Source organism: Haliaeetus albicilla, chromosome 22 (assembly GCF_947461875.1).
Source record: "Haliaeetus albicilla chromosome 22, bHalAlb1.1, whole genome shotgun sequence".
NCBI classification, from domain to species: Eukaryota; Metazoa; Chordata; class Aves; order Accipitriformes; family Accipitridae; genus Haliaeetus; species Haliaeetus albicilla.
In genome coordinates this window covers 9040491-9055174 of record NC_091504.1, presented here as the reverse complement: position 1 = coordinate 9055174, position 14684 = coordinate 9040491, and the positions used below count along the sequence as shown (strand labels likewise).

General features: G+C 45.1%; 1 protein-coding gene across 4 annotated transcripts in view; it reads right to left on the bottom strand.

The window, feature by feature from the left end:
• Positions 1 to 1575: 1575 nt before the first annotated feature.
• The window catches only part of CLUAP1 (clusterin associated protein 1), a 70725-nt gene continuing 57616 nt past the window's right edge, over positions 1576 to 14684 (bottom strand). For 3 of the 4 annotated variants that reach the window (XM_069809725.1, XM_069809726.1, XM_069809727.1), the window contains exons 11-13: positions 4760 to 4815; positions 2426 to 2479; positions 1576 to 1881 (exon numbers count right to left, since the gene is read on the bottom strand). In XM_069809725.1, the coding sequence (XP_069665826.1) occupies positions 1729 to 1881; positions 2426 to 2479; positions 4760 to 4815 (263 nt within the window). In that variant the 3' untranslated portion in view covers positions 1576 to 1728. The remainder of the gene's footprint in view (positions 1882 to 2425; positions 2480 to 4759; positions 4816 to 14684) is intronic. The other variant, XM_069809729.1, reaches the window with a different exon arrangement.

Sequence of the window (14684 nt, the reverse complement as noted above, 5' to 3'; positions counted from 1 at the left end):
GGCAGTGCTGCCTGAAGAGGCTCTGGTTCTGTGCACACAAGGTATTAAGTCAGCCTTCCACTGCGGCCTACAATATCGGAAATAACATAGGAAACCGTTAACTCTGAAACTGCAGCCCAGACTTGGAGCCTGGGCCCGATCTCATGGGAAATCTCTCTCACAGATCAGATATATCTCAGCACACAGGGAGGACCAGAACAGATTCCCTATGTAACATGGAAAAACATTTTCAGAACGGGTCCTAAAATCAGGACATTCATTCTCATCCCTTGGGAGAGGGATGTGGAGAACACATGCAGTTTCTCACTTCTCACTGGCTGTCACAGGATACCCCCTAAAGGTTCTGCAGTAGGTGTCCAGCACTAAGAACACTGTCTTTTGCATCTGCTTTCTTTGAAGTGTGGTGCAAAATGCCAATTAATTTTACAGTGTGCAAGGAAGTGCCCTAACTGTCGGCCAGTTTGGCTCAAGCCTGTACAATTGTGTGCATTTCAGCACATCACTGCACCCACATACACCCCGTTATTACACAAAAACTGCACTATATTTACCTGCAAACTTTTGTCCCACCTTGATGTGACACTTCAAGCTCTGAGCTCTGCTGATGGGGAACTACCTTGGGTGTGATGGTTCCACCCTTGGGGCCAGAGATACAGAGAGATAAAAAAGCCCTTGTTTTTTCAAGTAACTCGTGTGTGTTCCTTCCTTCAGCACAATAATGGAGGGGTTGGACCTGACTCTAGACTTCAGATGGGGAGGAAAGCAAAGTACTTTGCTGATGTGAAAAAAGGGAAGGGCAGGAAAACAGCCTGGGCTCTTGTCTGCCCTGATGAACACACACCAAAATGAACTCTTCTAATCAAGCACTGATTTCTGCTCCCGTGAAGACAAATTGTGATGCTAAAGCAGAGTTAAAAGAAAAGAGGCAAGACACTAGACAAGCTCCACCTTTTGCATTCACCTGCATACATTTTCACTGATGGCATCTGTATAACTTGCTGAACAAAAGCCCAACTTTTGGCCCATTTGAGTGCCTAAATCTCAGTCTGCCCCAGAAGTACCAGTATAATTAAAGGGCTAATTTCATATGGATTTAGTTACAGCAGTCTCGCATGGCCACTCTCAGAACGCTCAAGCACAACCCACTGAAGTTTGAGAACAATTCCCACTGACAGCTGAAATACTGAGAGATGCTGCACTGAAGGTGCAGGTATTTGAGGACTCCTTCACTAGTTTCCCACTCCCTTAGTGCAACTGGTGCTGCTCTTTGTGGAGGCAAGCCCTTGATTAAGTAAAGGATATGTTTAGGATAAATAGATTTAAGCCAGATTTAAAATCAATTTAAGTGTGTTCCCAGAGCAGCTTTTCATCCAGTTTTATTAAGCCCCAAAAATATGTTTGGACATAATAAAATGCAGGGAAATCAAGCACATGATGCTCACTGGAGTGTGACTTTTGGCGCTGCAGTGCATGAGGGCCAGTTCTAATGCAATTATGGAAATAACCTCACTCCACATTACTGTGATTCTCATTATGGATAAACTGCTCATGCTTTGAGAGTCACAAGACTGGCAATCCAAGTTTAATTTTCAAGTTTAATGAACATTATTTACCAACTCCTGAATTCATGCTGACAAGTGCTTTTCAGATGGCAGGATATTAGCTCCTGGCTGGTATGGTCTCCAAAGTTTATATTTCAAGATGCCTCCTGGTCCTGCTACTAAGGGGTCAGAAGTCATTATCACTTTCCTCTAGTGGCTCTGGCTTCCTTGCTCGGTGACTGGATTTGCTCAGGGAGATTTCCATGCTGTCGTCTTCCATATCATCCTCTTCCTCATCTTCATCTTCATCCAGGTCAATCTCACTATCCCCCGAGTCCTCCTGCAGGAAAGCAAACAGAATTCATGACTGGTTCAGTTCTCAGATGGCAAGGCATCTCTGCCAGCTCAAAAGTAAAGGATGGTGCTGCTGGCTGATATTAAGTTGCTCCCTCCCCTGCGGTCTGTGCAATCACACACCTGGGGGCTATGGGGAAGGCTGTTTGTCCACGCTGGTATGGATTCCAGATTTGGACTTGCTCCGGGGAGCAGCAGCAGATTCTGCAAGATGTTTTGTTCCAGCTCAGGCTGCTGTGCTGCTGGCCTTTCAAAATAATGACAGGCCAGAGCTCAGCTGCATCTGGGAGCTAATGGCCCACATGGCTTTCACCAGCAGCTCCCCACTTTGCTAGACAGTGGCTGCTCTGTTCAATTTATTGCAAACCTCCTTCCCCACTTTACAGGGCTGACAAAAATGAACTCCCTGACTTCTGCTGAATCTGTGGTATTAAAAACCTTGCAGGGTGTTTAAATTTAAAGTGATACCTATTGCGAGAGCAAAGAATCAAGGCATAGTGGAAGAAAATAACTGCAGGAGAGAAACCCACCTGTGCTTTGGTGACGATCTTGCGCGTGCCTGGCCGTGCTGGGGCAGATCTCCCCTTGGAGAACCAGAGTGGAAATAACAGCAGAGGCAGAGCAGAAAAAAAAAAGTACAAGAACATAGAAGAAAATATAAAGTAACCAGAATGGGAGCAGGGGATAAGGCAACAAAGATACAGCTCAGGCATCATGTACCACACCAGCAAGTGACAGAGGCTGGGCACAGCTTCTGGCTCTCAGGCAAGCTGAAGCCTGCTCTCTTCTCAACTCCATAAACCGATTAACTCTTTGAGGGGTTCAAATCAGCCTCACTTGTTTCCTTCCCTGATTTCAGACACATAGATGCCTGCAAGAGTAAGCCTCTCAGCCCTGGTGCCTGCTGAGATGCTGTATTAAGAGGGCAGAGCCATGAGACAACCAAAGTGGCTGCAGCTGAGGACAATAAGAGGCTGAAGGCCTCGGCTTTCCACACCTGAATGTGGTAAGGCTGTGCCAACAGGGAGACATGGGAGAAAGCTGTGAACAGAAAAGTCCAAAGGAAGGAGAAATTGCAGAGAATGACTATCCAAAGCTGGCAAGAACATAGTCAAGGACAATCAGGCAGCACCGTGACTGAGGTCACAACATCTTCACCTACAGCACTGGTACTCCTGACCCTACCCAGAAATGTTTCTGAATGCCAACAGCATAAATCATTCCCCAGAAGGCGACAAACAGCCTTAACCACATCCAATCGGGCTGAAGCAAACAGCAGAGCATGGTCGGCAAGTTCCTTTCCAGAGAAAAAGTGACGATGGGCAGAAAGAAAGGCAGCTCGTCCCTCGCCAGCAAGAGACTTAACTCCCTTATCCCTATAGTGCTTCCAGGTCTCTGCAATGAACACTTCATAGCAGTGGTATCTTCTCTCTTCTGGCCCCGCCTGCAGGAGAAATAGTCTGCCCAGAGCTTTGCATGGCTAACCTAGCAGTGTCAGGCAGCCACGGCAAATGGCTTTTGTACGTGGTGGCAAACATTGGGAATTTCCTATTGTTTTTATGTCCTGTTGAGGTGGATTCCCCCATCTGCTTCCCTCCCCCTTCTCCTGGGGACCCTGGAGTCATGCTAGCTCCATTAACCTCTGCTTCCCGAGCCAAGCCAGTGCTTTGTTGCTCCCCCAGCCCCCTGTAATGGGCTTTTGTGAAGGGATTTCTGAAAAGCAAATTCTTTGTTTCAGAGAGGCTTAATTTCTATGCCATGAAGGCAGTGAAAGGCAGGGCAGTACTGAGAGAGATGGATAATCCCCCAGCAGCACAGGGTTTCTTGCTGGCTGCAGAGATGTCTGAACTCCTAGCATGCCGTCTTCATCTAGACAGGCAGCACTGTGTGGGGTGTCTGCTGCACAATGAGACAGAAAGGCTACATCTACACTAGGAATCAACAGACAGCACAGGTTCAAACACAAATTCACAGTCATCGCAGTTTTTAAGTGTTTGTACTATTTCCTAGCACAGTTTTGCCCTGTGCCAACTAGCACTCTCCAAAACAATATTCCAGCATCACCTGGGGAACAGGACAGCCCCACTGCTCCTGCCTGGCAGCTTGGATGCCAGCACCTTTTTGGGATGGTGGGGAGAGCTTACTGTACAGATGCAAATCACATCACAGCAGCTGGCTTCCTAGTACAGATGTAGCCACTTACAAGTGCCCAGAGGCATAGAAAGATTGCCCACATATACCAAAGGCTGAGCACAGCAGTCAGAATAAGTGCCTGCTGTACTAACCTGTGTGTACGTTTTTAGCCACTGTCCGCTCACCAGGTCAACCATAACCAGATGCAAAGCCAGCAGCCAGGGGACAGCTTTATCTGCAAGGCAGGGATCCCAAGGTGCACAGTTCACAGTTCTGCTCTCATCCCTGTCTCATCGTCTGGAGGACTGAAGGACTGATGCTGTTAGTACAGGCCACTGAGAGGGCTCCAAGGAGCGTGTTTTTAGAGCAACGTAGGGGATGTTGATCCAGGCATCTAACTCCTGCTACACTGCACTGATCCCCTCTTTCCAGCAATCTGCCCCAACAGCTTAACAAAACAGCATTCCTGCAGTCTGTGTGCCACTAGTTATGCACTGCAGGCTGAGGCTAAAGCACAGGGCAGTGCCCAGAGACTCCAAGAGCAAAAGAAAAATAGGAAAATATGTGTCTATGCAGATGAGAGAGCAGTTAGCTGGAGGAAAGGAGAGGAAAAGCAGGCCTGGGGCATGAAGATTCAGCAGGTAAAAAGGTGTTTCTCTAGCTGAAGAGAGGGGCTGTCATTCTAAAGCACTGTCAGAAAAGCTCTACAGGCACATGGGATGGTTACTTACCTCTTCCTCTGTGTCTCCACCTTGCATTGTTCCCACGATACGTGCACCAGCTCTTCCTGCAAGAGCAAAAAGAATCGCAATAAAGCCTGGCTCATGGTTAACACAGAGGGACAAAAAGTTCAGAGTTTACATTTTAGGGGACTAGTCAAATGGCAGTGAGAGGATGAGTGCATGTAAGGTCACCCCCTTCGTTAAGCCTCAGAGCTCAGGAGAAGGTAGAAGAGGGTGACAGTAATTCCAGTCAAGATCGTATTTCCAGACCCACCTTATGCTGGTATGACAGTTCTGACAGGACAAAAGGCAATGGACACATTAAGAAACAGGAAATTCTATCTGCACACAAGAAACCACTTTTTTTTACTGTGAGGGTGGTCAAACACTGGAACAAGGTTGCCAAGAGAAGTTGTGGAGTCTCCATCCATGGAAATATTCAAAACCCAACTGGATGTGGTCCTGGACAACCTGCTCAAACCTCCTGTTTGAGCAGAGAGGTTTGATGAGATGATCTCAAGAGGTCTCTTCCAACATAAACAATTCTGTGAATTGGCATATTCCTTCCTCTGCTTTGGTACACAGAGAACAAAAGCCCATCTCTTCCACATGGTAAGCCTTCTGTCCTTATAGAGCTCACTACACTCGGATCCTTTCTGATATTCCAGTAGGGACTGACATCTCACAGGAATCCTAGGCAGTGCCAAGGCAAAGCTCAAGGATTTCTTGTTGAGAGTTGGATGTGTAAGTCTGAAAAGGAGGGTGGAGATCTCAGGGTTGTGGGGAGTCCACTGAAAAGGGAGAACACACTTGCTCCTTGCTTTGTTACTTTTGGCTATGTAGAGGCCATATGAAATGGCAAAGATGCTAGCATGGTCTCCTTTGCTAAAAGGGAGCCCAGAAGGTGTTGGGAATGGATATAGCAGAGTTGTGACTGGGGAAATTCTGCATGTGGGCTGACTGGGTGACTCAGCCCTGCTTTCTGCAGCCACCAGAAGTCACTCAGCGCCAAGCAGATGCCTATTTAACAGTCCTGCTGTGACCATCACATTTCACCATCTGTGTATCTCCTGTCATCACTAGTTTCCTCTATGCCAAATATGGATTTTTCCAATCTAGACAAAATCTATTTTATTTTTTTTTAGCATGAAAACAAAACAACTTTAAAATATATCCTGTCAAACCTCTTTTGTACCTCCCAAAGTACAAAGAAGACAGGTCCCTTTTGTCCCCTTTGCAAACTGATTTGGATTAGTTGTAGCAAAAAGCTGGCTAACTCAACCAGAAGTCACCAAAAAACCCTTGGTGTGTCAAGGCAGATAATTTAAAGGATCTTACATCTTTTAAATAAAAAGCGGTGTCCTCTATCTGTCTGGTTGCTGATAACACAGGCAGTAGGGAATTAGAAGATTCCTAGACAGAGGATCTCTCTTCAAGCTTTAGAGACATTTGCTCTAATAGACGCTAGACTAAACTATGTAAATTCAGAGATGATTACAACTGACATCATTAGAAGATCACGGAACCACATTTTTGCCCAGTCTACAGATGGCTCCAAGAGTTTAACTGCAATTTTGCTATGTAGAAGGCTCAGCATAAAGTGTTAGATAGGGAATTACTACCTCAAAGAAGAAAGCAGCAGGGAGCTCCTAAAAGCCATTGATAAGACAAAGCTGAGAGAGATCCTGAATATAAAAGAGAATCAGGATATCACATACAGAGAGCTGATGAAATAGGACAGTCCAAAAATGCCAAGGAAAGAGCTTGGAGAATGCCAGCAGAAGGTCTGCAGGATGCTGCTCTTGCATCAGTGGAAACAGTAACTGCTTACATTTGGAGAAAGATGAGAATTGGGTACTGCCCAGACTTTGATCCCTACATCAGTTTAAGCCAGGAGCACCTCTTTGAACTACTGACTGTGGGATCAGCAGCGTTAGCTCCTGTAGCACAACCCTGGGACACTCACAGGAGACACCCCAGGATGCAGAGGGGCTGGAGCTTCAGTTGTGCACTATGCTGTAGACTAAACAGGACAGAAAGCAAATTTTCCACATTGGTAGAAGAGCTTCTGTGACAAAGGTGGGAGCATTACTTTAACTTTCAGACTGTAAACCCCCAAGATTCTGTGTATGGGAGCAAGGAGTGGCAGATGGCCACAGTGCATTTCTGTGGGTGCTGGGGGGGAGGCAGGAAACAGAGGAGTTGTCTGCACTTGACGGGGAGAGCTGGCAGGTACAGGGGTGTTTGTCACTTGAAATTTCCTGGGTTCAATTTAGCTGGACTCAGCTTGCTGCGGCATTAGTGCTGCACCATTCTGGCCGCAGAGGCTCACGCAGCTTCCAAGCGGGTGAGAGCCTGTTATGTTTACTTACAGATAATGTGAATTCAGCTGGGACAGGCTGTACAAAGTGATAATTAGGTAAAACGCTAGTAATGAACAGACTGTAATTCACTGCACCTTTGGATTCAAATCTAATCTCCGTGCATCGCCATGGTTTATAGCCACTGAGCCATCAAAGATCAGAATCCATGATTTTAAGCCTGTGAGCGTTTGTCAATTTTCCTCTGCACGTGATGCTTGCCATTATAGTAACCCATGCAGCTGCCTACAATGGATCCACAGGACTAGAATGATTTACATCTTCTTACCCAGCAGTGGCTATATGTTAACCCTGTGCCTAGGTTGCAACACCTAACCTGAGAGGTTAGGATAACCTACCACAAGGGGAAGGTAGATTTGCAGCTGAAACATTTTGCTCCCAGTTTGAAGATCTGCATTTAGTCTCCAGCTCCTAATGCAAATTCACAGCGTGAGCTCAGATAAGACACCTCCCTTCCCTCTGCATCACCTCCACACACAGAAAATTGGGATAAATCTTTTGCCTGATCTTTCTGATCTTTGTGCCCTTTGGGCACTGTGTTCTTAAGTGTGAGTGTAGCCCTTAGCACAAGGTCCTGATCTCAGCAGCATTTTCTAGGCATTGCCAAAGTACAGTGATTAACTAAGCACACTACAGCTGCTGCCCAGGGTGAGCAGACTTCTATTTATTTCTTACACCTCCATGAAAAGGAAATTTGCTTGGAAGTGAGTGACCTGTCTCCCACCATTTCAGACCTACAACCTCTCCTCCTTCTCCACTAGGTCCATTGTCACAATGGCCACAATACAGGCTGAAAGCATACAAAAACACTTCCTCCCTCCCAGGGAGCACTTAACTTTGCTGACACAAAACATACAGCCAAAGACAGCTCTGTTGGGAGCAGATGCCGAGATGGTGGGAGGAAGCTCTATTTCAAGTTAAGACAAATTAATTTCTGTGAACCCCACAGCCCCTTTTCAGTATTTCCAAACACATTTGATTGCCCCCCTTTCCCCAGCCACATAAGCCTGGTAATAATAGTCCAGCAGCTGCTATATCAGGAAACTAAAGACTTTGCAGACTCTTATCTGGGGGATGGGAATCTGCAGAGATCCATACAGAAATACATGAAAATGAGAAGAGCAGCTGTATCAGCTTTCTCCCTCTGCAGGTTAGTTTCCTCTGAGTACTGGCAGTCAGACCCAGTGGCTCAGAGTGTTGACTGTTTTTTCCCTCCCGCTTGACCTGAAGAGGCAAGGAAGAAGAGACTAATCTGACTCTTCAAAACACTTTTATAAGGTTTACAATTAGGACTTGATTTGATTTACTAGAAAAGTATATTCATTTCAGAAGCACAGTCACAAGGACCCACTGTGTGCCATGCGTACAAAGCCCCAGTCAGAGTAAAATTGCACTTGGTGAGGTTCACAAGGAAGGAATTTATTTTTAAAAGTTCATGGAGAGCAATACCAGTTTGGTAGAGTCCTCTGAGGTGCTCTGAGAGCAGATGCAGTTGTGAAATTTTTCCCTTTGACTTCATACATTATAAAACAGCTGGAGAACTTGAATCCTGCTAATGCACAGCCAAATACCTTCCCACCAGACGCATTCTTTACGCCTCAGCCTTCTCCCTCTGCCACCACCACGGTATGTGCGAAATCCAGACCCACTCATCTCCTCACTTTCACAGACTCTGAATCAAGGCAAACACATGCAACAAGATACCTGCAAACACCAGGGTTCATGAAGAACCATCGGGAAGAGAGCAGCCTGGCCAGGTTAGAAGAGATTTTTGTTTCTGTTCACAGAACTCTGTACTTCTTGTTAACTGCCAAGAAATCAGGCAGGGATTTTCAAAGGAGCTCTGGGGTTACAAACAATAATCACAAATCCCACACAGAAAGGAAAGGTAAGAAGAGTTCAGTGCCCAGCAGAGACTGTCGCACAGCTGCTGTTCGTATCTGACTCATCTCTGCCCACTTCATGCCACATCAGGTCTGTAGCTCTCCCTTCTGTGCAGACATCAAAATCTATTTTGGCCTCTGAAAGCATGAGATGCAAAGCACCTGCAAGCCCCACTGAGTATGTGAACTGCAGATTCCTGGTATTTTTGAGATTCGGGCCTTGCCATGCTGGAACTCCTGGGACATCAGGAGGACACTGACAGTTTCTTGAGTATGCGGCTGAAGGTTGCATGTGCAACACCCTTGACAAATCCTCCTTAGTGGCACTTCAGTTATCAAGTGCAGCATGACTCGGAGCAAGAAATTTTCTACTTTTTTTTTTTTTTTCCAAAAACACAAGCTTTAGGTACTCTGACTGCAGCAGTGTGGAGACCCTGATCACTGTTCAGAAACCCTTAAGAAACAGATTGACTAGGGGGAATGACTTGGGAACAGTAAAGAGGGAGACCACATCCTGCACTCAGCTGCATGCCAGTAAGAGGTAGCTGTCCCTACAGATGAAGCTGAGAGATCAGGGATGGGATCATACAGCATTTGAATGATGCCTAGACAACTGAGTGGGCTTCAGCATGTTTTTCTTATCGAGACTTATTTCTACAACAGAGAAGAATGCAACATTTTGAGAAAACCTGCAGATTTGTTATCATCTTGTATTTGTAAAGATAAATGCACTTGCATACATTTCTTGGTCTTGGACCCAGAGATGTACTTTCCTTTAGGAACCAGAGAGAAGGGAAGAAATGGACTAGTTATTTAACATGTGTTTTTAAAAATTAGGCAGGTGACAGCCACAGGAACTCAATGTGAACAAGACATCCAACAAGGAGCAGGCAGGTGTTGCACATTCCTAATTGAAACCCTCCACTCCCCTGCATATTGATAACACACCTGTGGGTTCTACACACCTGGGGAGGTTAGAGGGAAGGAAAACATTCTAGAAATTCAGTAGCAGGAATCTGAACATGGCCACAAGCTGGAGAGAGAATTTCCACAAGTGGAGCCTGGCCATTTCCACTGAGAACAGGACTTTCCTACTTTTCAGCTTGTATGCTGTATGGAGGCATTTGGAAACAGGACTGTGTAGGCTCACCTGAGAAGATTTCTTGCTACTATGTCAAAACTCCCACTCTCCCTACAGGACTGAAAAAAATGAGGGCTAATTCAGCCTCCACAGCCTTCCCCCCAGCATACAGAGGACCTTTAGCCCTTTCCAAATGTCTGCTAGCCAGTTCCTACTTAATAATCACAAGCGCAAGTTTAAGAAGAAAACCAAGACAGGGAGGCTAAACATCGTCATCTCAAAACACTGTGTGTCTGCCACAGCATCATCAGCATGCTTTGGATATGTGCTGCTCTGTGTGCACTGCCTCTGTGAGATGCATCTGTACAGGACTGGGGATCCTGTAAGCCTGGCTACAGCATGGGAACAGCTGGCGCTGGCAAGCCAGCCCGTGTCCACCGAGACACAGGACCATGCTCTCTGTCTGCCCCTGAACTCATCTCCAGTTTGGTTGTCACATACTTGGTTCCACTTCTTCCAATGAGGTTCACTTTGTTTTCTTAATAAAACCCCTTTATTCTCATCTGCTGCATTCAGACACATGTTTCTTCTTGCTGTGTTAAACAGTGCAGGTTTTTGGAGGCATTCAGTAGCAAGTACACTTGCTAACCTGGCTGCCAGCACATAATTACCACATTGATCCTCTGGGTCAGTTCTGCAAAGGTAAGAGGCTCCAAGAGAGCTACTCTCTCACTGTTTGACTTTGGACTGACTGTTTGCTGAAAAACATTCAGAGTTTTATAAAGCTGTCTTCTTACAATAAAGACCAAATGGGGCTGAAGTTCCTACTGTCTCGGTAGTAAAATGGTCTCTGTGGTCCGAACAGGACAAACCCGCCCCTTAACACCAACATTACAGAAGGAAACATAAGAGCTAAAGCATTGGGATAATTGGTTTACAGGAGCTGAAAGATCCTGGCAGCGTGGAATAGAGGGTGATTTTCTGTAGACAGGCACAGTCCCACAGTTCTGCAAGCATGGATCATTTCTGCTTCAGTCAGTAGCATTTCCACTGCCCACCTTGCTCCAAGCACAGTGTGTGTCAGTCTGCCATGGCCTACCCAACCAGCCAGTGCTATTGCTGGGAAGAGGGGAGATCCTGAATTTGCTCATGATTCCAAAATGCATTTCAGAACTCTGGTCCAAATGAGACTGCAAAGATGGATCTGCACATGTAAACACAACATTGCTTCAAAATCTGACCCTTTTGATAGCATGGATGCAAAAAATCCACTTTAGTTCAAGAAGAAACAGCAAAGGTTCTTAGAAAAAAAAACCCCACCATCTACTGAGGGTTAGACTAAATTCATAGAAACCACATCCAGCTCAGGAAATCCTGATGAAGGTTGAAACAGTTTGAGAACAAGAGGGAACCTGATGGAAGTTCCTACACTCTTCCCATGCATTTTCTTTCAGCCAGTGCTGGAGACAGAAGACCAGGCTAGACAGACCTCATGCCTGACCTGGCATGGCAGCTTCTACATTCCTAGGACAAGGCTTTGCATTCTTCACCCTGATGTCCACCCCACCTGCATGTGAGCAACCATCCTCCTGCAAACTACTGGTCTATGGCCTCTTTCAGGCAAGAGGTTTCTCTACACTGCAGACCACTAAGACCTTCAACATTGCAAGAATTTTTCTTTGGCTCTCTGACAAAACAAGAGTCTTATTCCAAACGCCATCACTAACTCACGGTTTGACCTCAGGACAGTCCATGTATCTATTTTATTTGTTTAACAGCCTCACTTATCTATTGCCAGAGAAAATAAAAGTGGATGTGAATTTTTACTCACATTGACAATGTTAAAATTGAAAGTTATAGATGATAAATCAATGTATTCTCTAAGTTACAAAAGCAAATGATTAGTGACACATGGATTTATAAAAATAAGCCCCATCATGGAGGAGACTTGCCTGTAATTGTGATATTGTGATAACAAAACAGGTTGTAGTTTCACAAACCCAGTAAGCCAGCATCTGTCAGTTTGGTGACCATCCTCCCAGCCATTTATTCTCACCCCCATGCCTGCTCCCTCCTTGTACAGAAACCTTCCTGGCTTCCTAAAGCTGGGTTTGCTCTATTGTTGAACCAAAAGCATTGAACTCAATGGAGATATAAGCTCCATAGCACATTACAGCTTCCTTCTTACGCCGCTACTGCCTATTCCTCTTTGTACACGGGAAATAAGGGATCGATTTGTCTCTGTATGACAAGAGCTAGCAGCCTGTTGTGTGTCCCCCAGCTAACACTCTTTTCTGCTCCACGGGAGACTAAATCCTATACCTTCAAGTCTTTTAATTGGCTGAAAGAATAAAACCAGGAGCAATATTGTCAAAGTTGCATTTAGTTTGAATTTTGCTGCATCTAGACAAACCTGATGAAAGGACTCTTGAGGGTGAAAGTGTGTTGATTTTTCTCAATTATACCAAGTGGCCTAATAAGAGAGATTATCTCTCCCTGACAATCTTGCCTCTGTAATGGCAAAACACACTGGAATACCTGCCCACCTATTACAGACAGAGGGAGGAAGTCTTATCTTGCATTACTAATAATCTGGAAATTAGAGACGTAAAACTGAATCACAGCAACTACAGGAGCTGACCACAGTGGACTACTTCTCCTTAGTTTGAGAGCAAACATGGGTCAGAAGCACTACCATGTAAGAAGACACAAAGCGTCAAAAGAAAGTGATTGAAATATCTTGAATTGAGTCAAGGAAAAAAGCAGTAATTAATACAAATAATGTTCTTGTTATGCTGCCTTAATAATTAGCTGTATTTTAAATGCAAACTACCTGTGCTGAAGAACATGTACAGATTCTTGGTGTGTTTAATGACAAGTAGCCAGTGACTGTTCAGGCCTGATTTTCTAAGGAAGCTGACACACCTGACATTAATCTCAGGTGTTGACATGTCTCCAGCACTTCAGTTGGTGAGGGTCACACAGTCAAACATACAACCTCACTATCGATGAGGGACCTGGACCAAAGGGGCCCGTTTACACAGATGGGGAGGTGCAGATTTGAGCCTGTTCTGAAAGCAGAACTGTTTGTCACGTAAGCGTGTACTCTGGATCAGGCTGGAGCTCCCGAAGGAAAGCTTTGGCCTGACTGGTATGTCTTGATACAGTCCAAGCTTTTGTTCCTATGTTTTGGACAGATAAGAATGGGCAGGACTAAGCGAGCTCACTCTAACACCAGCAGCAGAGATATCCCAAGGTTGAGTTTTCCTAAACAAAAAGTGTAGACATTTTGAACCAAAGCCAGTGGTACGGACAGAGAGCCTGCTGTTAATCTCACAGTGTAGCTACAGGTAGAGCAACTGGGTGACTTGCCCAAGATGATGATGAGTAACCTCAGCAAAGCAGAAAAGTGAGCCTGCAATCCTTCCCTTAGGAGTCTACCAATGTTTGTATCCATCTCTGCTAGCAGAGATTGCACTGGAGCACTGTAGGACTGAAGTGTTGTGAGTTACAATGAGGGAATACAACCTTACTCCTTCTGCAGGGCCTGTAGGAAAGGCATTTCAGGAGCCATTTAACATGCCCAGAGCTGCTTCAGTAGTTCATAGCAGGTGAGAGGCAAAAATTGGATGGAGAGCTAAGGGAGGCTTCCAATGTACGCAGAGGTAAGGAGAGTAAAGATTGGGATAGCGATTGTGTAGTCAGCAAACAGCATACTCGGAGTATGCAGAAGTCAGAGGATAATTATCTGCCAGAAGTAGTTTACCAAACACTAGGAAGAGACCTACAAAAGCATAGAAAGCAATCTAAACAGCACAGCAGAGAAAACATCTCAGGGATTTGAACTGCTTGCTTTAAGTCTGACAAGCTGAGTCTCCAGTAAGTGTAATTAATGATAAAAAAGCTCTTCCTAGAAGAAAATTCGACTTGCAACAAAATCTACAATTTTTATACTAAAGCCTTTTGTTCTTAAAACTGATATTAAGAGCTGACTCTGGCTACAGCCAGTATCCATATTGCTAGTTTATGATGTCCTCTGAGATGAGGCATCACAGACAAAGTCACCTCCAAAGCTCTAAAAACTGTGTACAAACCTTTCCTTGAGAAACTGCAGTGTAAAAATCCTTATTGAATGTTAGCATTTCTAGCACTTATCAAGAATTTTCAAGTTTTATGAAAAACAGAGGAACTGAGGATAAGAATGCTTGAATTATATTGACTTGAGAACTTCAGCTTCTTGCTCTGGTCTCAGTCAGAGAGGGGAGAGCAGAATTCAACTCAGAAAAAACCACATATTTGCAGTTTATCTATGTAACAGGTTCCAGCGGAAGTAGTGGCACATGAAACTACCCATACAGGCACTTCATCCAGATCCCAGAGAGGCTTTTGCTGATGGTCAGAATCACTCACTGCTAACAAGAACACCAAGGAGAACTAACCTGATTTTCTGGTTTCATTTTGCTTGACTATAGACTAAGCAGAACGTTTCTTTTTTCCACCTAAGTGATACACAGACCCTCAGACAGTAACTTCTCTGAGTTGCTTCTGACCAGGGCCCTTGTGGAATCAGCAGCCAGAGGCTGCAGTTC